We start from the raw sequence: 24184 nt of genomic DNA, 5'->3' as shown, positions 1-24184 counted from the left end.
AGATTAATAGTATACCTAAAGCATATTTTGGTTTTGTATTATTTGTTGACTCACTATTAATCAGGTAATTTCATGTTTACTCCTCCAAATATATCTACAAATAATATAAAATCAAAATATACTTTAGGTATATTATATTAGTCTCAATCTTAAAAGATTCTGTGGTCTTTATAAAACTCATTTTGTATGTGTGTTTCGTTGGTTTCAATGTTAGATCTATTTTATTCACCAACAAATTTTCTACCAAATATATAAGCAAAACCTTCTCCTATACTTTCAAATTGGTAAAAAAAGGTTTCTCATTTGATAAGGTTAAAATCTATTTTTTCTTCTTCTACAAAATAAATCTAATTCTTTGTAACTTTACAAAATCAGAAAATGAAACCTCACAATCTTTGAATTTATAAACTCAACTATCTAAGATTAAAAAAGATGAATGAAGATTGATTACCTTTTCGTCAAGAAGTATCATTTCTATATATTTTTTTTAAATTTCAGAAGATTTATTATGTTAAGTTTGCTTCCAAAGACAGATAACCCATTGTTCAGGTTGGGGAATAATCTTTTCAATGAAAGAAAATTTAGGAAATATTAGGTTGCAAAATTAAAAAAAATCAATAAGAAAGAAAGTAAACATGAAAATAATGTAAGATACTATCATAAGAAGTGAACACTAAGATTGATGTACATGTTTTTATCTTCATATTTTTATTTGATTTGCATTTTATATTAATTGATCCAATCAATTTTTTTATCATGAAGCTTTTTCTTTGGTTCTGTTATGCAGCTAAATGACCACTAATAAGTAAATACTTTGCATGAATAAAAAAACAAGTATATATTTCATTATTAATTTTCAGGAAATAAATATGTTTAGATTATTCTTAAATAAAAAAGTTTATACTTTTGATTGTTTCTCAACAAAATACATACTATCTAATATAGTTTTTTTTTTACTAAACTCTCTAATATAGTTAAATGCTATGAATCGAAAACATATTAATCTGTTATTTTATTTTTATTTTTTGGTACAGATATGTTATTATTTAATTTGAGAATAGACGAAAAGTGACAAAGAATTAGATTTATTAGCTTAAAAAAAAAAATTGCGGAGCTGGGGTTGAATTTTTTTTTATTTTTATTTTCGTCCCATTAAATAACCCATTCCCTGAAATAGTTAAATCCTTCTGCTCCGCGTCTTCTTGTTCCTCTCGCCCAGAATCCGAGATCAACCCCGACGAAGGCAAGGGGTTTTTCTCGGCTTCTTCAGATTTCTGAAATGGCGCCTGTTTCAGCTTTAGCCAAGTACAAGCTCGTCTTCCTGGGTGACCAATCCGTGGGCAAAACCAGCATCATCACTCGCTTCATGTATGATAAATTCGATAACACCTATCAGGTTTGTCCCTAACCCTATCCCTCAGATCCAATCCAAAACTGCATCGAAAACTATAAAGTTAGCTCTTAAAGGCTAAAATCACTTCTTAAACCTTCACTCTTCGCTGTTTGACTTGATTAAGTGATATTGGCTTCGTTGGATTCAGATTTATCCCTGCTTTTGGAATTTGATTTGCCGTTCCTTGCTGTATAGTCTATCCACTAAACTGTTATGCTGAGTGATTATTGCAATAATAATGATTATGATTATTTTATTCAAAAGAATAAGGTTGAACTCAACTCTATGATCTGGATTTGATTGTGAATCCTACTGTTGATTCAGCTTATGCACTTTGACTTTTCGTATTTTCCTCTTTGCTTTTTAGAGTTTAGACTACTTTTTGATGAACACAAGCTAAAACTTGTACCAAGGAATTATTCAACCAAAATTGACTATACGCAACCTATTTACTAACTCACTACCGAGAACTAGGGCTGCTATATTATTGTGTATAACAATATGAATTAGCGGTCTATTTCTGCTTTATATCTATTATTAGTCATTTAATTTGATCAATTATGACTATGTTACTGACTTGTTGGGCTCAATTTTGTCTTGAGAATTATGTTTTTTATTTTCATACTCTGTATGCATAGTTTTGTTTTCATGGTGTGCTTAACTGCTTACAATCCAGTTTAGTTCAGGTTGAGGTTTCTTTCCAAGCATAATAAATATGCATGCAGCTTCTTTGACTGTGGCCTGTGTGTATTTTTATTTCCTTAGCTTGTTCTTACTAACATATATTTGTTGAATTCAAATAGATTTTGATTTTTTTCCTCATGCAGGCTACAATTGGTATTGATTTTCTATCAAAAACTATGTATCTTGAAGATCGAACTGTTCGACTGCAGTTGTGGTAAGATATGGGACCAGCATCTCATAGTAATAGTATAAATTATAAAATGGTCAGGAAATGAAAAGGTTTTTAGGAAAGGATTGGAAGAAGTAGGATCATGGTTGGGATAGTTTCCCCCCATTTTGTTCTGAATACCGGTGATGATAGTATGAGAGAAAGTCCTTAATGACATTATAATTATATTATATTTCACCTGAATGTGGGGGTTCACTTTCCAGTTGGTCTCAATGCTCTCATTCTGCTTCTGCTGACATGAATTAAGTTTACTTATGTTCATCCCAAATAGGAGCCAAATGATTTGTGTTTTAAATTTGTGGGTATATATAGGGTGGGATCCCTCAGTTTCTTCTTTCCCTGGAAGTTATATAATGATTAATACTAATAGGACCATGTTACTACTTACAACAGGGTTTACATGTGGATATTTCGACTTCAATGATTCACATCATGTGCTGAGTTTTATCCTTCATATCTTATATCCTTTTGCGTCTCATCATTTTTTTGGTTATTAAGTTTTAACCATTCTTGTTCTTAAGCTTTTACTATATTTATATTTACTGAATCAAAATATTTTTTAGCTTGATATATTTCTATTTCTAAACCTCAAACTTCTATGCATACTTCATGCTTCTACCATCTGTACTTTTTCGAGTGTTTCCTCAGTATTCATGCTTTTTCATATGTTGAAAATGTATTTGTATTGGTATTGGATGTGCATCGTTGGGTTTTGGTTCAATTAATGACACCCCTTTATTTGACTGGTGGAGTTTTTTTTTCCCCCCTAATATTCATCTTTTCATGTGTTATGACAGGGATACAGCTGGGCAGGAAAGATTTAGAAGTCTTATTCCAAGCTACATCAGGGACTCATCTGTAGCTGTTATTGTATATGATGTTGCAAGTACGTCATTTGGGGTTTGCTTTCTTCTCACCTTTTACTGTTGCCCACTATTTGATGCTATCTTACATGGCTTTTGCCTTTTAATAAAAGTTAATCTGATCGAAGTTGCTAATTTTGCTTCATACTGTTTACATATTGAAACACTATGAGTTTGCCTGTTAAGCTATGAACTTCACATTATTTTAAATACCGTGTGCTGTGGTAGCAGGATGTCATTTTTTTTTTTGTTTGGACCATAGGTAAGTAGCAGAATGATACAGGGAATAGGCTCTATAACTCTTGCTGTATAACCTTTTATAGCAAACCATGGCATCCAAATTCTATTTGTTATCTCTCTACATGATTTGAATAATGTGTTGGCATAAGTGTCTGTTACGAGCTCTGTCAAGAAAACATTATGATAAATTTGATATTTTTGTTGTATAGGCCGGCAGACTTTCTTAAATACTGCTAAGTGGATTGAAGAGGTGCGAACAGAAAGAGGCAGTGATGTCATTATTGTTCTTGTTGGGAACAAAACTGATCTTGTTGAGAAAAGGTAATTAGTAACGAAGAGAAGAATGTTGGAAAGATTTTAGGGAGACTCAAATTATGAACTATTGGCAAAAACAATTCATAGGCATAGTGAACTATGTTCTTGCTATATAGTTCTGGAGACATGCTAGTGTTACAATCTGAAATTTACTGTTTTGTTTTACCAACCAACCGCCATCTTCTTTGTGTGTCTGCAGACAAGTCTCTATAGAGGAAGGAGAAGCAAAAGCACGTGAGCTCAATGTCATGTTTATTGAAACTAGTGCTAAGGCTGGGTTTAATATAAAGGTAACCTGGCTTCCCACTTTTTCTCTTTCTATACATTATCATTGAATTCTCCGTTTTTGGCCAGAGTGAAATGAGTCATGGATGTGATCTACTTAGTACCTTTGAATATTGAAATGGTCTACTACTTACTACCGTTCTAATCATTTGCTTCAAATTGCTTGCATTTGTGAATTTTGTTTCAACCTGCATGGTCTCCCTCTCCCCCTCTCTTTCGTGGAAGAAACTGAGATCCTTATATGGTTCTAATATTTTTCTTGCTTCTAACTTACCATGTATTCTGTTATTCGACATCTGTACAGGCCCTATTTCGAAAAATTGCTGCAGCATTACCTGGAATGGAAACACTATCTTCTGCAAAACAAGAAGACATGGTTGATGTAAACTTAAAGTCTACAACTGGCAGTGCGCAGTCTCAACCTCAGCCAAGTGGATGTGCTTGTTAAATATACTTTATCATGTGCGGTCCACCTTTTTGTGTCATTCCTTTTGTTTTATGCAGATTTTTCTAGTCTTCTACATCATTATATGAAAAGATGAAAGAATATATAAGCGATCGGGGTAGGGGTTGATACAAGTTGTGTCTAGAAAATTTCTGTTGTTAGTTGGTTTTGCCCGTGATACTGTGTACTAAAGTAGTAAAGCTGCCCAACCAAAGATTGAATTATGTTCATTGTAACCCTGTAAAACGTGTTATAAGTTTAAAATTTAACTTGTTCATTTGGATTGACATATGTTTGTGTTTAACTTGTTCATTTGTGTCACGATTTTTCATCTTGCTAGCGCTTTCTATCCATAAATAATAATGATGATGCTGCTTCAAGGCAACGGTACATTGTAAGCTTGAATACACTATCAAGTACCGACTATTTTTTAACGGCAGAATCTGACCAAAATGACAACTGATCTTGCGTCGATGCAATTACAATACTTAAATGGACGTTCCCCGGGGAAAACAGTGATTGAATTTATTATTAGATACTATGGTCCGATTGAATCTAAAAGACTGAGTAACAACCCAGTTTAATTGAATCCAGTACTGAATCCTGAATCTCTGATATATAGCTGCGCACGGGACTAGAGCCCAGTCCCAGTCCCATATGACTATGACTATTGTCATAGAACAATTACCATAGGAACCAAGGATCCGGATATCAGTTATGAATCTAAAATTGATTTTGTAAGATTAATTTCGATTAAAATTGATTTTCATTCAAATGATGTAATTTATATTTAAATGTGTTGTTATAAAATTTATTATAAAATTTTAATCAAACGCAAAAATTATTTAAATTTATTTTAACTCAAAATCAATTTTGGATTTAGAATCAAAATTTTTCAACTTGTGAAAATTTATCTAAAATTAATTATCAACTCAATTACTTTTCTAACGTGAAATTAAACACAAACTTATATTTTAAGGAACAAAAAGTAAAATAATAACTCAATAAATTCTGTTATTAAAGAGCTGCTACTGTACCAAAAGAAATACGAGAGTTTTGCTACAGTTAGTTTTTAGGTCTTTAGACACATTAAGTGAGAGGGAATGGGAGTTTTGTCGTCATTATGTGCAAATAAATGTAAATAATTTTTATATCGTTAATTCAAATAAAATTCGACACATACACATACAAAAATAAAGTTTAGTTTTAACATGATTTTTGATTTGTTGATGATTTAGGTTACGGTGCATATAAATTAAACATTATTATTATTATTATTTTCTACGCATAGCAAAAAGAAGTTTAATTATAGTGAAAAGTTAGATATTTGGTTAAATTACACTAACAAAAAAAACTTGATCATGGTTGAGAGAGAAAGAAGGAAATCTGAATGAGAAGCGGCATTTTGTTGAATTGAGGTGTCTTGTGTTGTGTTGTGTTGGGGGCATCAGTGAAAAATGGCGTCAGTGTCAGCTCTTGCAAAGTACAAGCTGGTGTTCTTGGGTGATCAGTCTGTGGGAAAAACTAGCATCATCACTCGCTTCATGTATGACAAATTTGACAACACTTATCAGGTCTGATCAGATCCACTATCTCAGCCACTTTTTAAGTTTCAATGTGTTTCCTTTGATCAGGGAAATAAAATGACGACAAATGCTGCACTGCTAACCATTATGAATCATGATTGATCTGAATCTGTCATATGATGATTGATCACGGTTTTCCTGTGGGATCATGAGTTTCAGTTTGTGATGATTGATGATATTCTGTCACCTATAAAAACTGCTAATTTATAACAAATGCAAGGTGAAACAGGACAGAAAGGTGAAGGAATTGAGAGTTTTAGGGAGAGAATAATTTCAATTATTGTATCTAAGTGGATGGAAAATGTATCCATTTTATCAATGAACAAGCCTTGAGGTGGTAGGTAGAAGTCCATGAAATGAATAGCTGGCTTTATATCTCTAATATGTCCAATTCAACTATGCTAAAAGCTTAAGTTATTAGGTAGAACCATAAAAGCCCATGAACGACTTTATGTCTCCAATACTACTGATTTTGATATTTGTATTGTAGTAAGGGAGTAATGTGAAAACTTATGAATTAAGTTCTGTAAATATTTATATCTTGAGACTCAAGCTATTAAATATATAAAAGTGATTGGATGGCAGTGTAAGGGCATAGCATATTTTCTCTATTTAAAATTTAACAGTAAAATACCCATTCTTGTCTGGCTTGCCTTTTCTTACTGTTCATATGAGGATATAGGATTCACTTGAAAATTTTGTTTGATAATATTTGTTCTTTCTCTTTAGTTCATTTTACAATGATGCAAAACAATATATGTATTCTCCTACTTCCTTTTCCATTTGCAAGGTGAAATCATAATCAGCAATTAATATATTTAAATGTTATGTATGTCAGTGTGATCCAGTTATTCTTCAACTTTATTATAGTTTACAGTACATATTACCAACTTGCGGTGCATATTTCAATCAATCCACATTATGTAAGGCATTTTTGTCAATTGTTTCCTCATTTGTGCATATACATGTCTTGTCAATAAGGTTATCATTCACCTAGGTTGTCTTATAAGCATAATGCTCTTGGAAATTTTTGCTCCATATCCATTTTGTCATTTTCTCTTGCCTGTTCTTAAACTTATTATTAATTTTTCGAACAGGCCACGATTGGTATTGATTTTTTATCAAAAACTATGTATCTTGAAGATCGAACTGTTCGGCTGCAGCTGTGGTAAGATGTGGCATCTTGGAAATTCTATCCGAAAGGAAATAATGGTATTGGGGACGAAAAGGGAAGGGATTCCCTTATCTTGATCCCTTATCATATAATTTAGGAGTTATCTTTTATTAGGGATTTGACTTGCAATCAGATTTAAATATAAATTCTTAGGGGCTGAGAGTAATTTTCTCAGTCAGTTAATAGTATTTTAAAGAATTCTAATATCAATTACTATTTGTAAAAAAATTGCCGTATTAGTTAATCAGAGTGAGGTCCATTAAGTTTGATGTGTCTAGTTGCAATTTTTAGGGTACATATATTAGCATTACAGGATTCCTTCATCATTTAATATTTTGTTTTTAATCATTTCCCTCACAAAAGCTTTATGTTTTTACATGTCTCTGATGTGTGGCAACAGGGACACAGCTGGACAGGAAAGATTTAGAAGTCTTATTCCAAGCTACATTAGGGACTCATCTGTTGCTGTCATCGCTTATGATGTTGCAAGTATGCTACTTAGGGTGTTTCCCTTCACATATTCCTTTCTTTTTGCTATAAAATTTAAGTTTTCTCAAGGGAATATCTGTCCAAAACATCACTATTTTGGACAGAAGCAAAATACTTATATTCCACATCCTAGGAAGCATAATCCCTCTCCTCCTGGTTTCTTTTTCTGAGCATATGACCAAATGAGTGAATACAAAGACTCCTAAAGCCTGGAGAACAAGATATGCTCCTCAGAGTCTGGAGTTACCTGCGCAAATTAACTGAAAGATTGTGAAGAACTGGAACTTTCTCTAATATTAACCTTCTCTAACTGTTGGCAGTCTATTATCCATAGTCACCTTCTTGTATCTCTGTACATGATTGCAATAGTCTGCCAACTGTCCGTGCTTAAATTTTTTGGGCATTTTCTAGAAGACTTTGAAGGTTGCTTCTAATTACTCATTTTTCTTATGAAATAGGCCGCCAAACTTTCCTGAACACATCAAAGTGGATTGAAGAGGTGCGCAGTGAGAGAGGCAGTGATGTTATTATTGTTCTTGTTGGGAACAAAACTGACCTTGTCGATAAGAGGTAATAATGGTAGAATGATTTGGTTGCTTGAATTGTTTGGAACTTGAGACGTTCCATGTTTGCTCTACGTTGTTGTTTTCATGTCTTGTGAAAGTGTTCTTTTAAATTTCGATTCATCAGCCCATTTCTGGTGTCACCTTATATTTATGAGCAATATTATTTGCATGCGTCTATAGGCAAGTCTCTACAGAGGAAGGGGAAGCTAAGTCTCGTGAACTAAACGTCATGTTTATTGAAGCTAGTGCCAAAGCTGGGTTTAATATAAAGGTAAGCCTCCCTCTTCTTTTGCATAATTATGCAATAACTTACTTGTTTACCGTCATCATGTGATGGTTAAGAGAAATTCTATGCCCATTAAGCCCTGCACACATGCACTTTGTCATTCTGATTAACCTTGGAAAAATAGTTGGAATTTTTTTTCTTGCATGAACTGTATTACTCTTGCATTGTCGTGGGATAGATATTTGGAAATGGTTCAAATGTGGGATTGTAAATCACATCCATATAAACTATGTGTGATGGTTAATAACCTTGAGATATTATTATCTACTTGTCAAACAAAGTTAACTATCATTAGAAGGCTAACTGTTTCAGTTATCAGATCACCTTCATTTGCATGCAATCCATGCATGTTTTACATTTTTCCCTGCTTTGGCTTATTGTTATATTTAGGCCCTCTTTCGAAAAATTGCTGCTGCATTACCTGGAATGGAAACACTATCCTCCACAAAACAAGAAGATATGGTTGACGTGAACCTAAGATCTTCTGGTGGCTATCAATCTCAACCTCAGTCCGGCGGATGTGCTTGCTGAATGTGTCTTATGTTGAAGTTCTGCACCTTTTTGCTTTGTGATATTTGTTTTTAAATGTACGTTTCTCAGATCTGTAAAGGTTCATTGTCTTTTAGACTTTTAACGGCATTTTATGATAAAACACTTAATCAAGATTCAAGAACTAAGAACTAATATTGATACAGTCAGTTGGCTGTTTAGTTGACTGTTCATTATAATTTTATTATGCTAGTAATTTGAAATATAAACCTTGAGAAATTCACTTTCTTCTTCATGACTGCTTGAAGACAGCTATAGATGCTTAAACATTGTAAATAAGTTCGTTAGGAAAGCCAAAATGGACATCTCCAATCCATTTTATCTCAGCCTAACAATTGGAGATCCAGAAATCAAACAGCTTAGATTTAAATGTGCAAAACGATTTGCAAAACAAAATGTGTTTTTCAAAGTGTGTTTAAAATGTAAAAGGATTTGCAACTTAGGAAATGCAAAACCAATAATTACCTTTTTCTTAAAAGCATGCGTTGAAAATGATAGTTCAAGGAACCTTCTCTTATTCTCTAGTTATTTTCAGATTTTTTATCTTTATTTTTTCTCTACCATTTATTTATTCATGTTGGTTTTTGTTAATCTTTTATTTCTAAGACGAAACAAGTTACACTAAAACATAGCCTCTTCAGTCAAGGATATTTAGTTCGGACAGAACAGAAAGTGAATTTTTGTAAACTTTTTAACATTTTTTTATTCTCAAGGATAAAAAAAATATAACCTACTCAAATGAATTAATAATTGATTAGGATAAAATTAGGTGTTCATACAATCATACTAATTAAATAAGAATTTTTTTTAGGTATGCTCCTCATAATTATAGTCACAAGTTTCATACAACTAATTGATAATACAAACAGACAATATAAATAATGTTATATTAGTGATAATCTTATAAACTTGACAACCTGTCAGTAAATCATAGTTTTGGTTTCCAGAAATCAAATTATATGAAATAATTAATTGTATTACAAAAAAGCATAAGTCGATATGTTAATTCTATGTGCGGGCTTTATTACCATTATAGCGTAATTTTTTGAATTTTTTTTATTGGAATGAGTATTTTTTTTGAATTAATTATGAAAATGGATAACTTGTAATTGCAAAGAGGATTTCACTTACAGAGAAATCGTGCTTGCAAACACGATCTTATTTTTTTGTCTTTCTTATGAATTATGAAGAAATTGTGTACAGGAACACGATTTCAGTTTTTTCAATTTTTTTCCGTAAATTAATTGAAATCGTGCTTGGATTGGTGATTTCATTGAAATATTATAATATTAAACTAAAATCATATTTGGAGTGACGATTTTGGCTATTCATTTTTTAAAATTTTTCATTAATTTAAAATGGGTTTTATTTTTTTATATTTTGCATGAAATTAGGGTATTTAAACTTTAATTAAAATAAAATAAAAGTTGTTTTAAATTATGACTGTAATAATAAATTTGGGTAATTAAAAAACACTGAACCAAATTTTATTCCCAGCCCTAAAATGCAACAACAACATGAAAGGTCAAGTACTAATCAAATTCATAATGAAATAGATGAATAAATTTTAAATAAATTTGAAAAATGTTCAAGATGTCAAATTAAAAGATATTATTGTGATAGTTATTCATATAGACAATGGAATATGTAAATATATTTTATCTTTTTTTCATGCTTAATTAGTAGTGTATTTTGTTTAAATTGTATTAAATTTTGTTCATTTATGGCTTTATTATTAACATATTATTTTCTTATATTTTAATAAATTAAGAAAATCCCTAATTATTTGTAACTTTATGCAAAAATAAAACCGTGAAATTGCTGCAGTGCTTAACTTTATTCTTCCCCTCTATTTTTCTAAATTTTAAGGGTATTTTTCACTTTCAAGTTTCAATTTTTTTATTCACGTTTGTTTCTTCTGATTCTCCATTATCCATTTTATTGGTTCCTGCTATAATTTTTTTTGGGTTTCAAACGGGATTCTTGGCAAAGAAGCGACATTTGGTGTTCAGGGACGATTTTTAAAACCCTGAAACTCCACTACTTTGGAGGCAGTCTCAAATCGAAGGTTTTGCTTCTGCACTGCATCTTGCTGAATCAAGGTTTGGTGATCTCTCACGTTTTTACTTTTCTTCTAAAAATAACTCAGCATGTTCTGAGTAACACACACTGCCATGCACGAAACTTGCTTGAGAAAACTCCCCAACGGGAAATGCCATAAAATTTTGTAATTAAATCTTTTTCGGCTAATGCTATAGGAAATAACTTTCTTCACTGAAGGTAATGTTGTTGGTCTAATATAAATCTTGCATTTTCTTTGGGCAATTTTTTTGAAGGCGTGAAGCTTCAAAACATTGAGTACCAACCTGGTTCCACTCTTACAAGTTACTAGTTTATGCAAATATAACTCAACAAACACAATGCTGGTCTTTCAAGCAAAGTGCATTAAACACATGGAAGCTTTTACTCAAAGGTTTATATCTAGATGGTCCGTTACACTTTACGCTCGTTACTCTGATACTCCTCAGAAGAAGTCTAAGCTTGCTCCTTTGCAGGTTGATCCTCAACTCTTTTCTGCCACTCGCTTAATGCACAAAAAAGGACAAATTGTGATTTATTTAAAGTTTCTTAGCTGAGCACTGCATTGGGGTTTTGGGTATTTGTTTATAGGAGAGAAGAATGATGGACCAGTGTAAGATATTTGCAAAAGCAGGTGATGGAGGTAATGGTTGTTCTAGCTTGCGCAAGGGAAGACCTTATGGTGTGTTTTCTTTACTTCTCTTTGTTTTGATGTACAACCAAGTTTTGAACTGCAGATGCAGTTGTGTTGTGATTACAGAAATTGCGGTCCAATTCAACTGCAGTTGTGGTTGCAATTAGGTGGTAGAGACTTTCAAAATGGTAATATTGCAGCTGTAGTTGTGGTTGAAGACCACAATTTGAAACTATGTGTTTAGCATAATTCAAAGTTTAAGTATTTATTTTTAATTTTGAGTGTTTTATGGTATCAGATTTGTTGTTGTCATCATTTTTGTTATTTTTTATAATGTAATTGTTGAGCAGTTTGAAATGTGCTATCACGAGTACTATTATGAGATTGATGTTAAGAAATGTGGATAGTGTGCAACGGAGCTTATGACGATTCTACTTTGGTGTCTGTGTTTAACATAGGTGGCAATGGGGGGAGAGGTGGTGATATTATTCTTGAATGCTCTCACAGAGTTTGGGACTTCAGTGGTTTGCAGCGTCACCTGGTATGCACTTGTATCTTCTGCCAAAATATTTTGTGAAATGATGAGATTTTTCATGTCTAAAAGATTGGTGACGGTAATGGTGTCCAATAGATAGCTGAGAAAGGAGGACCTGGATCATAAAAAAAGTTGATAGGTAGCAGGGATGCTGATAAGGTAATTGATGTTTACCTGTGCTTTTTCTTTTAAAACAATTCATAGTTTTCTTCTCTCTTATTTGGCCATGTTTGCAATACAGAACTGCAAGTTCATTCCAAAATCATATGCTAGGTTGCCCGTGTACCGATTGGCACTGTAGTACATCTCGTTAATGGTGATATTCCTTCTGTTGTCAAAACTCAATTCGCAACAGATGTAGACCCTTGGGATATTCCCGGAGCACTTGTTGATGATTTTCCTAACCCTGGCAATGGTTCTACCTCCGGTGTTACTAGTGGGGAAGTCAAAGCAATGCATTCTACTGGCTGCTCCTCATCACAAGATGAAGAAACAGATGTTAAGAAATCTGAAAAATCAAGACAAGTTGCATTAACAGATGTATTTTCTCAACTCTCCACTTCTAATGGAGCTCCTGAATTTGGAACAGAGGATATAGGAGGGAAACAAGAGATACTATACAATGTTGCTGAGTTAACAGAAGAAGGTCAACAAATTGTCATTGCTCGTGGAGGAGAGGGTGGTCTGGGCAACATGCTTGTTTCAAAGATTCAAGGAAGCCTGTGACTATGGCACTTTCATGCCAACACATGGACAATGTTCAGGACCCTGACAGTGTTCTCTCCTCTCAGCAAGCAGGTTCACCTGGTTCTGAGACTGTTCTTATATTAGAACTCAAAAGAGTATTGCTGATGTGAGCTTTGTGGGAATGCCTAATGCTGGTAAAAGCACTTTACTTGGGGCTATATCAAGGGCTAAGCCTGCTGTTGGTGACTATGCCTTCACTACTCTCAGGCCAAATTTGGGGAATCTAAACTATGATGATCTCTCAATAACTGTGGCTGATATTCCTGGACTTATAAAAGGCGCACACCAAAATCGTGGACTCGGACATGCATTTCTGCGCCACATAGAACGCACAAAGGTTCTTGCTTATGTGGTAGACTTGGCTGCTGCTTTAAATGGAAGAAAGGGAATTCCACCATGGGAACAGCTGAGAGACTTAATTCTAGAGCTAGAGTACCATCAAGACGGTTTATCCAAACGACCATCCTTGATAGTTGCAAATAAGACTGATGAGGAAGGTGCAGAAGAAGTGTATAAAGAGTTAAAGAGAAGGGTCCAGGGTGTTCCCATCTTTCCTGTGTGTTTCTCTCTCTACCTATCTTTCGTTGTCCACAAAGAAACAGTCAAGCCTGTTGTGTTTCAGAGCAACAAGGGCAGTTGACTTGGTTTAGAAGAAACTTCCCATTAAAGAAAAATTAAAAAACACAACAAAACAAAAGATGGAACTCTCTCCCTTGGAATTTACTTAGCAAAGGGATTTTGGAGTAGAACCATAACCAATTAAAAACAAGTTATCTGCCAGCATATCAAACATCTCAATTCTCAAGGATTTTCGACTTTTCGTTAAAAAGTTATCCAACTTCAGAAAGCATTACAATTAAAAATAAATATAATTAGTGCACTATCAGAATTTTCTTTACAGTCAACTAAAAAAAGATTCTTTTTCTAGATATTTTTATTTGAGAGTATCATAATTAATACAAAAATAGCAAATAAATTACATAATTATACACCCAGTTTTTTTTAGCACATACACTCAGTTGTTTTAAATCAGAATATTATTTAGACTTATGTTTTTATCTTTAATAAATATTTAATTTTTGTGTTTGTTTCCTAATAAAATAATATTTTTATTTTTTAGACCTTGATGTTTTGTTTTAATTCTAATAATCAGTGAATTTTGCATTTCTTCCCTAATGAATTTTGTTTTAGTCTCAACTAATAATAAATGAATTTTTTTTATAAATAAACAAATACAAAATTGGTTAATTTATCATAAACTAAAAATAAGTGTCAAAAATTAAAAATAAAATTATTATTTTATTAAGAAATCAATATAATTTTTTTTATTAAAAACAAAAAAAAAATTATTAAAAATCAAACACATTTAATTTAAACCTATTATATAATAAATTGCAATCAAGTCTTACCCGTTAGATACCTACCTTTACCTTAGAATCTTTCTTTATTCTTAAGCTAAATATACTAAACAAAGATTAAAGGAACCTTCGACCTTGAGTCTTGAGGTGTAGTATAATAGTTAATTAATATAAATTTGCGGCAACTATTGAAAGTTGAAACTTCCTCCCAACAGGGTTGAAACTTCCTCGTAGATTCTGCCGTGAAGTCTAACGGCCACAGCCTTTTTTCTAACGTCGGCCTCGTAAAAAATCCTTACTCCGTCAACCTTCCAAAACACGCGCCATATGTTGTTGCAATAACGGCTCATATTCAAAGACACGGGAAAGTACTTCAACATTAAACAGAAGCAACCTCTTTCTTTCTCTCTTCTTTCTCTCATGTTTCTCAAAACCTCCTATATTTAACTCTGTACTCTTTCTCCTTCTCAACTCAAACATTAATTCCCACTCATACTAACATATTACGATGTCAAGAACTGTAGAGATGACAATTTTGTCCGCAGAAAACCTCCAAATGAATAGAAAATCCATTAGAGGAAGCACATTTGTGACGGTTCAATCCGACACTAGCAGCGACACAAGTGCTGCTACCAAAGTGGATTCAGAGGGTGGAAGTTACCCTTCGTGGAATGAGAAGGTTGTGATGGACGTGCCATTGCATGCAAGGTTCATAACCGTTGAAGTGAAGTGCAAAACGTCATCATCAGGGTCTAACAGTGTTGGCGTGGCACAAATTCCGGTTTCTGATTTCATTGGAGGGTATATGCCCGAAAACCAATTGCATTTCTTGAGCTATAGGTTGTGGGACGGCAAAGTTAGGAGAAATGGGGTTATAAACATTTCGGTGAGGGTGAAAGTGGCTGAACATTCTTCTTGTAATTTGAATTCTATGTCATTGTCAGCGGTAACTGGGGTGCCGGTGGCCGGTAATGGCCCCACTGGAGTTGTCACAGGGATTCCAGCTGTTTGGTTAAACTACCAAAGAAATCTTTGAAACTATCAACTAGCCCAAAATTATTTCAACAGCATTAGTCTCAAGTTTGAGTCAAACGTATATAGCTGCATTTATCGCTCACAGTGGTCTTATCTGGCATGATTAGGATTATCTACAGTGAAAGACACTAGTAATCTGTACCCAAAAAAAAGAAATATTTGAAGGGTTTGGTTTGTTATGTACTGAAAAAAGAAAGCATTATTCATTGCTTTTCCTTCTCGACTTGCTGTAGAAAAACTGTGACAAACAGCATGAAGGCTGAAGAGGGATTCAGAAAAAAAGTAAAATAAATGTTGAGCAAATATCTGGCAAACTATTGGCTCAATTACGACTTATGAGTTTTCCAGTAGTATATATGTACAGTGAAGATATGAAAAGAAATTGCTAAGTGTTTTTGGATTAACTAAGACTGTCACTATATATATATATACTCGTTAATTGATTGAATATATTTTTTATATTTAATTATAATAAGAAATTTATATTATTAAATTGATGTATGTGAAAGTTAATGTTATTCATCTTATTTTAAATCTACACATAGAAAAAATAAATTTGTTTGAAGTAGTGCACCCCCAAAAGTTAGATTTTTGGTTAAATTATAGTAACAAAAATAAGTTTAGCGTAATGGAGAGGATGGAGGAAAATCTGAATGAGAAGCGGCGTTTTTGTTGAGTTGAGGTGTGTTATCTTGGGGGCATCAGTGAAAATGGCGCCTCTTGGAAAAGTACAAGCTGGTGTTCTTGGGAGATCAGTAATGACAAATTTGACAACACTTATCAGGTGATCAGATCCACTTTCTCAGCTATTTTTTAAGTTTCAATGTGTTTGCATTGATCAGGGCAAAGAAAATGACAACAAATGCTGCACCGCACTGAATTACTATGCTGACCATTATGATGATTGACCTGAGTCTATCATGTGTTTTTGGTATTGAGGAGTAAGTTTAACAGATCACGGTTTTCATGTGGGATCATGGGTTTTCTGTCTATGATGATAAGATGATTGATGATATTTTGTCTTCTTGATAAATATGGATGTTTAAGATTTCATCTATTATATTATTAATTTTAATAAAAAAATATTTTTTATTTTATTATAATATTTATTATTTTATTAAATTATTAATTTAGTAAGTCTTTTATTAAAATTAGAAAGTTGTTATCATGATAGAAATTATAATAATGAGAAACAAGTTATTTATAATTTTAATCTAAATTGTTATTGATCATAAGATTATCATAAATAAAACATCAATAATCCGGATAGATCAATATATATATATATATATATATATATAAAATATGATCTTTATTAGATAAAAATTAATAAATCTTATTTATTAAATTATATATATAAATGATGTATATGTGGATGTCATCATTGAACTGATTTAATTGAGTATGCATAATAGTTAATATTATCTTAATATGTTAATAGAAAGCTTTCAATACAAAATATAATAGTTTTCTTTTAACTAAGATTACTATAACAATTAACAAGTTATTTGTTATATATTAATTTTGGACACCTAATACCTAATTATGATGAATTTACTACTGGTTTACTATTGAACTCACAAGGTCACACATAAAGGAGCGTTTTAATCTTTGTAAAAGAAAATAATTTATTTGATAATTAAATTAGAGAATTTAATTTAATCAATTAAATATTTTAGTACAATATTGTTATATTTTTTGCTAACACTAAAAATATAATTAACATAAAAACGGGAGTGCTATTTTATAAATGTGGAACTTGTCCATAAAATAAGAATAATATCTTATTATTACATATCAGAATCAAATTATGTGATTAATTATCATAATGAGTCATGTGATTAATTATGAATGATCTTTGTGAATCTCTTATAAGAAAAAATATGAAATAATTTTTATTTTTATAAAGATAAAGAGAGATATGAAATTATTTTAAATAAAAATTTCTTTCTTTTATTTGAAAAAAAAGACTCAAATCCATCTATCTTTAACATTATAAATAGAAGCATTTACAAAGGCAAAGTGCATCTGACACAACCCCTATAAAGGTTAAGTTAGTTTTAGATATTTGAATTTATTCTTTTAGAGTTTCATTTATTAAAAAGTTGATAGCAGATACTGATCTCAATGTGAATATATGTTCTTTATACTATTGAAGGAAAATTTTGTTGCTTAAAGATGCATAACCGGATACACAAACTTTTTTTTCTCTATTTATTATTGATGTATATTTATTTTTTAATGTAAAATAAATCATAGAGCAATGCAAGGGGAGCTTGTGGGGTGAAACAGGACAGAAAGGTGAGCGAATTCAGAGTTTGAAGGAGAATAATTTCAATTATGGTATCTAAGTGGATGGAAAATGTGACCTTTTTGTCAATGAACAAAGCTGAAGTTGTAGATAGAGGCCCATGAATGGCTGGCTTTTAATCTCTAACATGCCCAATTCAACTTTGTTTAGATCAATGGGGTGGAAAAAGATGAAGCTCTTGAGCAGTTCTGAACCATGTCAAAGAACTCTCCTAAAAGCTCAAGTTGTTTCCTGACTTGGTGGACTTGGAAAATGCTTCATTCTCCTAAGTCCTAATCAGTGTTCTAAGAATGTTGCATAGATTTTAAAAATAAAATTTGTTGTCTCGTTAATTTTTAACTAATTCTCTTTGCAGATGTTAATTCTGATCTCAAGGTATTGATACTCATTTCGTTTCTCTTGGTTTCCATACTGAGATGCATTGAAGCAATGACGACATTTCTCTCTGGTCTACCTTCTGAGTTATATTATTAATAATATGACGAGTCTAGTGGCTCAGTATCAACAAATGAATGCTACATGAAAAAAAAACAAGTGATCTGTCAAGTCGTTTCAACATTGTTATTAAATTTGTATGATTAGAGATGTAAAAATGAAAAAATTACTTCAATACAATGGAATTGGGTGACATGCATAGTATGTACTGCCCTACTATGCCATCACTACTTATTCGTAGAAAAATAAAATCATAATAGTATGCCATATTAATGAATTTGTTTTGCTGCTAAATTCTCTATTGGTTCACTTGTACCCCTGAATCGTATGTTTCACCAGCCTTCCAGTCTCCGGGTATGTTATTAACAGGAACAACCCATGTTTCTTCTCCCTCTTCTTCATCACTAAATAACATCCTTAAAGACAAGGGTCCACTCGGTGGAGAGGTAGTAGTCCACACTGCCCCATGGCTCCTATCCAGTAACTGGCACACAAAGTTTTGAGTCTGCACACAGTAAAGAAATTACTGTCATTAATTGCCATTGCTATGCACTGGCACTGTTTCCCAATGTTGAAGGGGTTGGTTATCTTCAATGCTTTCCCCCAACTAATAGTACTATAAATTTATAATTCAATTGAGATTTTGTACTTGTAATAAAAGAAATTAAGAAAGGAATAGTTTCCAATGGTTTGGTAAAAAGTTGGGTGATTGATCTCTAGTGATTTCAATATAGCAAGCAATTGTTATTTAGTTGAAAATATAATTTAGTAAACGTTTTACCTACGTCCTTCCTACTAAAATTATCAGATTAAAAAATTGAGTTAAGTCTGTCTAAAAATTTAACAAAATTGTAACTTAGTTATCACAAAACAAAGGAGTTAATTGGCAGATAGATAGTACCTCACAGAGCTGCACAGCAGTTATGTCTCTCCTTCCTTGTTGATACCAAATGACAAAAGCCAAGTAATATGGGTTGTTGCTGCTCTCATCTATCTTGATTGTTATGTTTTTATCTGGGTAGCTGCATGCAACACTGGAGACAGATAGAAAGATAAAAGGCTCAGTTAAGCAAAAAAAAAAAAAGGCAAATATTGATGCAAAATGGGTTATATGATGATGAGAGTTTTTTTATGTTACCGTCTATATTCAATATCAACCACGCCAAGGGCTAATAGAGAAGCAGCTGCATCAGTGGTTTGAGCCATCCGGCTAAAGGCATGTTTGCTAAGAATGAAATCAGTGTTATCACTTGAACCTTGGTCGGTTATAACTGCAGTCACACCATTTTCTGAGCAATATACACTGTTGGTACACCTCACCTATTGATTATTGACCAAAGTCCATAGTATAACATGAGATTAATAATTAGTTTCAAACTTTAGATGCTTTTCATGAGTGATGAGTAGTTACAGAGAGCTGTTTAAGAATTACTTGTGCGAACCAAATGACAGAAATAATCCCATAATAATATAATATGGGTAAAAAACATGGTGTGGTAAGAAAAAAAATTGCGTTAGAGATCCACCGAGAGTTGGTAGCCTTAACCAGAAGTGTTATCAGGAAAATACAACTGTTCCGTCCGTCCCTACTAGGGGAGATGCCAATCATCTCTCCTTTTAAAGAACACATTCAGGCGTTGGCTGAATAATAATTATAAAGAGGAAAATTTTCCCAATATTGTCCAATGTGGGACTAAAGGAGGGGGTTTCATTTTTTCTTTTGAAAATTAACTTGCATATAAGTTTACGGCTTATAACCACAATTTACGGCTAGCCTTATACATAAATTTTATGGCATTAATTCTCTTCAAACGTAACGTAGCAATGGTAGCTAGCTTAATCAGCAGTTGGGTACTCACCTGGTAACAGGCACCACAACCAACACCATTTCGATAAAGAGAAGATGCAGCTGATACATCTCCACCATTGACTGTAGCACCAAAGGAACCAAACCCACATGCACCAACTGCAATGAATTTAACAAGAACATGTCAGATAACAGTTTAATTTTTTTATTTTATTTTAAATATCGTCTTATCAGTTTAACGTCTTGCCATCTGTTCCGTGTTCTTCAGAATTTGGATAATAAGCTGCCCGAGAATGAATGAAACAATCAGTGCATGAAGTATCTGCCAGAGTTTGCATGAAAATGAAGGTGATAGCAAGAAGAAGACAGAAAAGATAAAGCGCCATATGTGAAGAAGGGGAAAGCAAGTGATCAAGTGGAGATTAAGGACACTTAGGTGATGCATGGAACGAATCACATTTCTACTATTTATAGAGAACTTGGTCTATTTACCAACTTTGACAAGCATTACAAAAACAAGAAAAAATTCACATTCTGAAATCTGAATGAGAAATGTAATTGTTTCTCAGCTACCCGTTTAATTAGACTACAAGGCACATACTCGAGTACATGGTGTTGAAAATCACTTTGTGACCTTTCAAAACTGCAATATTTTCTTCTTCTTTTTTTTATATGATCTATTAATATTTTTGGTTGACAAAATAGAAATGATATTTCCAGATAGGTGAAATCCTGTATGGACTCAATTCCCCTAAGCAGATAAGCTTCTGGTGGCTTATTTTTAAATTTGAGAGAAAAATGCTTTAAGAAACTCTAATGCTATTCAAATGGCATTAACCAAAGCTAGAGTCAGGTTGAATGTGAGAGCCAGTTGACCTTTGAACACCTAACAGCTGCGTAAAACCAAAGACTCAATTGTTCTGAATGTGAGAATATATATGCAGTAATAGGAGAAAAGTTAGGCCCTTCTGCACTTTGATATAATAACCCTACATGTAGGCATCTTCTAGTGTTCCCACTTGGCCATGAAGCCATCACATAATGTTGAAATAAAAAGCATGAATAATATCAATCAAATTTAGGTAATTTGTTTCAAGGTACATATTATAGGGGGACACAATGCAAAAGAAGGAGCAGACTCCCTTCAGTCCCTTGGAAGGGCAAGAAAACGAAATTGCTGAGGTTCCTCTCCATGTTTCCATATAGCACCTTGTAATTTGCATGGTCATATCAAGGGAAAATCCATTAATTTTTCTGTTATGAATTGATTTTCATACACTGGGATAACAATTATTTTCTAATATATATACTTTTTAGTTTGTAGCACCCAAAAAAAAAAATTCTAGTTATTCCCAGTGTACGAAGAAAGCCTTCCTATAATATACACAAATATTTAAGCATCTCTCCGTTTAAAAAAGATGCATATATTGAGCGCACACAAAGATTGGTACGAGAAATTTCTTGATCCACATCGGCCATGACATGGAATCCACTTTGAGGCTTTGGACGAGTGATCAATTTAAGATTATTATCATTATTATTTGGTCATGGATCAATTTAAGCAGCCAGAATAATTGTGTATTCTCAACTTGCATAGTGCATAGTTCAAGTTCTTATGGTTTGGGGTAACATAACATTCAACTCTGGCTGTGGCTGCCCGCTGAAAAACTGGCCTATCCCATTTCCATGCGGATTTGATCCTAAAACGGGCTTTGCTTCGGCATGCGTTTTGATTCTTTTTTTTTTCTTTCTTTCTACTTTTTTTTCACGGAACGAGCTAAAGTTCAACACAGAGTAATTATTTGTTATTTGTCTCTGTTACAAAAAATTATACAACAGACAAAAAAGACATTTATTAGTTTAACTAACAAAATAACATGTTCTAGGAATGTAATATATGAAAATATACTGAAAATTATTCGCAAACAAAGGATGAATAATATTATAACATACATCCGTCCATGAGAATAGTGGTATAAGAATTAGACCTACCAGTTAATCTAGTCGGATTCTGATAACACCAGAGAGAGCGAGACAAAAAAGAAGAGAAAAGGGAAGAAAATAAGAGAAGAAAAGAATTAAGAGAAAAGTTAAAGGATAGGCAAAAACCACTTTTTACCTTCACAAAAACACCGACACTCCTCAACAAGGGCATTTCCCTCTACATCCATGTCTAACAACTCAACCTTGATAAAATGTATTTTAAAACATTATTTCTGAATCTATATTCTTGGGTTTAAAGTTGACATAAATCATATTTTTTAAATTATCAAGAAATACAACATTAACAATGACAGTAAATTTTTTAACAATATCAACTTTGAGAATTAAAATGAGTTATTTTCAAGGAACTAAAAAAATTATTTTTAAATTTGAGGACTAAAAATGTCATTTTAAAATTTAGGGACCAAAAAAATTTTTTATTAAAAAAATACTTAATATTTTTATGTGACGTGATGATTTCATAACTTATGATGACATGGATGTTGTTAATCATGTTAGCAACAAGTATAGCACTGTTTATGATTAAAGACCTAAGGTACCTCCACCGCAAAAGTAACACATAACATATTTCTGCAAATGGAAGTTGAAATTAACTCACCAATAATTCAAACACGCACAAAATTGAACAACTAAAGGGAAAAAAGTATCTTAAAATTAATACACAAATTATGAGATAAGATCATCAGATATAACAGTTACGTTTTCGGCATTAAGTAATAAAATAATAAAATTATGATTAAAATATTATTTATTAAGTTAAAAATTATTTTCTTTTTTTCACTTTGTTCTTTTTCCAACAACATAAATGATCATCTTATTTTCTATTTCTTTCTTCTTTTGTTTTACTTTGTCTCCTTTAAATTAAATATAGTGTAAAATAAGTTATTTCTAAATCAAAGGATGAAAAAAAACTGAGATGTTCTAAATTTGAGGGTAGGGGGATATTTAATAGCATGTGAAAAAATGGCGAATTTGAGTTTTGATTAGTGGAGGCGGAGATGGAGTAGGTTCAAGGATATAATTTGAGGGTAGGGAGATATTTAATAGCATGTGAAAAAGTGGCGAATTTGAGTTTTGATTACTGGAAGGGTAGATGGAGTAGCTTCAAGGATATAGACCAGATGATCTTGATCATTTACTTTTTTTTATGTTGAATATTGAATAGTGTTAGTATGTGACATAAAAAAATTAAAATAAATCACACATGTTTAACAAAAATACAAAGATTTTTCCCTCCTTATACATGTCACCTATGAGGTTTTAGAAAATTAGGTATATCTTTCCTCTATTTTTAAAACAAACTCTCTAAATATCTTAGAAGCATTTGATTAGTAAGTTATGTGCATTAATAATTTTGATTAAAAAAATATTAAAATATATTTAATATGAAAATATTTTGGATTTGTAAGTGTAATTTTTTTTGTCTATTTTTCATTCTCACAAAACTTAATTGTTACTTTTTAATCTTAAGTTAAGTTTGGATATATCTAAACTTGTGTGTATGTTATTATAAAAAATATGAAAATTTTCAAAATTTTTACATTGGTTATATATATAAATAATGTCAAAAGTTAAAAAATTGAATATTTTTTACAACAATACACAGATTCGAATATATCTGAACTTAATTCTAAAAAAAAATTAACATACTTGAATATTTATGAAGATAAAAAATATATTTTAATTTATTTAATTAAAATCGTTAATGCATATGACGTGTTAGATCAAATATTTACATAATATTTAGAGAATTTATATATATATATATATATATATATATATAAATAATTTTTTAAAAATTTTAAAAATATGTGTAAATTTTAAAAAATTAAAAAATATATGTAATTTCTTTAAATTCGTGAGAGTACGTATAATCAATAATACATATAAAACTGTCCGGCATCAAAAAGGTTTACACTGTTTTGTACTTTTGTGTCTGCAGTCAAAGACTATATAAAAAATGTGATATGACGCATGGAAGTAGGGAGAGGGAGGGTGTATCCTGGATTCCTGGTTGCTTCCCACGTTCGCCACTTTTGATGGGAAGAAGCAAAATAGCAAATCCCTTTGCTTTCCGAGAAATTAGGTGAGTGACATATTGAAATTTAATAATATATATTCAGAATAAAAAAATA

At 32.0% G+C, this 24184-nt stretch overlaps 3 protein-coding genes, 2 long non-coding RNA genes, 1 other non-coding gene and 2 pseudogenes across 6 annotated transcripts; 5 read left to right on the top strand and 3 right to left on the bottom strand.

The window, feature by feature from the left end:
- The first annotated feature begins 1163 nt into the window (after positions 1-1163).
- Positions 1164-4743, top strand: LOC114423130 (ras-related protein RABH1b-like). The gene is made up of 6 exons (XM_028389759.1): positions 1164-1396; positions 2221-2291; positions 3104-3192; positions 3619-3730; positions 3924-4014; positions 4314-4743. The coding sequence occupies exons 1-6, from the start codon at positions 1280-1282 to the stop codon at positions 4455-4457; spliced, it is 624 nt and encodes a 207-aa protein (XP_028245560.1). The 5' UTR covers positions 1164-1279; the 3' UTR covers positions 4458-4743.
- Positions 4744-5799: 1056 nt separating this feature from the next.
- LOC114423122 lies at positions 5800-9323 on the top strand (annotated as a pseudogene).
- A 1658-nt stretch (positions 9324-10981) lies between these two features.
- LOC114423067 lies at positions 10982-14029 on the top strand (annotated as a pseudogene).
- LOC114423108 lies at positions 12502-13088 on the bottom strand. Its single transcript, XR_003668793.1, has 2 exons — positions 12974-13088; positions 12502-12860 (listed from the first exon to the last, which is right to left on the bottom strand). It is a non-coding gene; the product is annotated as an uncharacterized LOC114423108 (long non-coding RNA).
- A 636-nt stretch (positions 14030-14665) lies between the features above and the next one.
- On the top strand, positions 14666-15896 carry LOC114423091 (BON1-associated protein 2-like). Its single transcript, XM_028389710.1, has one exon. The coding sequence runs from the start codon at positions 14966-14968 to the stop codon at positions 15491-15493; it is 528 nt and encodes a 175-aa protein (XP_028245511.1). The 5' UTR covers positions 14666-14965; the 3' UTR covers positions 15494-15896.
- A 207-nt stretch (positions 15897-16103) lies between these two features.
- LOC114423114 lies at positions 16104-18334 on the top strand. The gene is made up of 2 exons (XR_003668794.1): positions 16104-16276; positions 17752-18334. It is a non-coding gene; the product is annotated as an uncharacterized LOC114423114 (long non-coding RNA).
- Positions 18335-18343: 9 nt separating this feature from the next.
- LOC114423099 (expansin-like B1) lies at positions 18344-21217 on the bottom strand. The gene is made up of 5 exons (XM_028389723.1): positions 20293-21217; positions 20098-20204; positions 19377-19558; positions 19140-19272; positions 18344-18743 (listed from the first exon to the last, which is right to left on the bottom strand). The coding sequence occupies exons 1-5, from the start codon at positions 20429-20431 to the stop codon at positions 18537-18539; spliced, it is 768 nt and encodes a 255-aa protein (XP_028245524.1). The 5' UTR covers positions 20432-21217; the 3' UTR covers positions 18344-18536.
- Positions 19741-19866, bottom strand: LOC114368742. Its single transcript, XR_003657404.1, has one exon. It is a non-coding gene; the product is annotated as a U6atac minor spliceosomal RNA (small nuclear RNA).
- Positions 21218-24184: the final 2967 nt, after the last annotated feature.

This window comes from Glycine soja, chromosome 1, assembly GCF_004193775.1.
Source record: "Glycine soja cultivar W05 chromosome 1, ASM419377v2, whole genome shotgun sequence".
Lineage (NCBI taxonomy): Eukaryota > Viridiplantae > Streptophyta > Magnoliopsida > Fabales > Fabaceae > Glycine > Glycine soja.
This window is presented reverse-complemented; position numbering and strand designations above follow the sequence as displayed.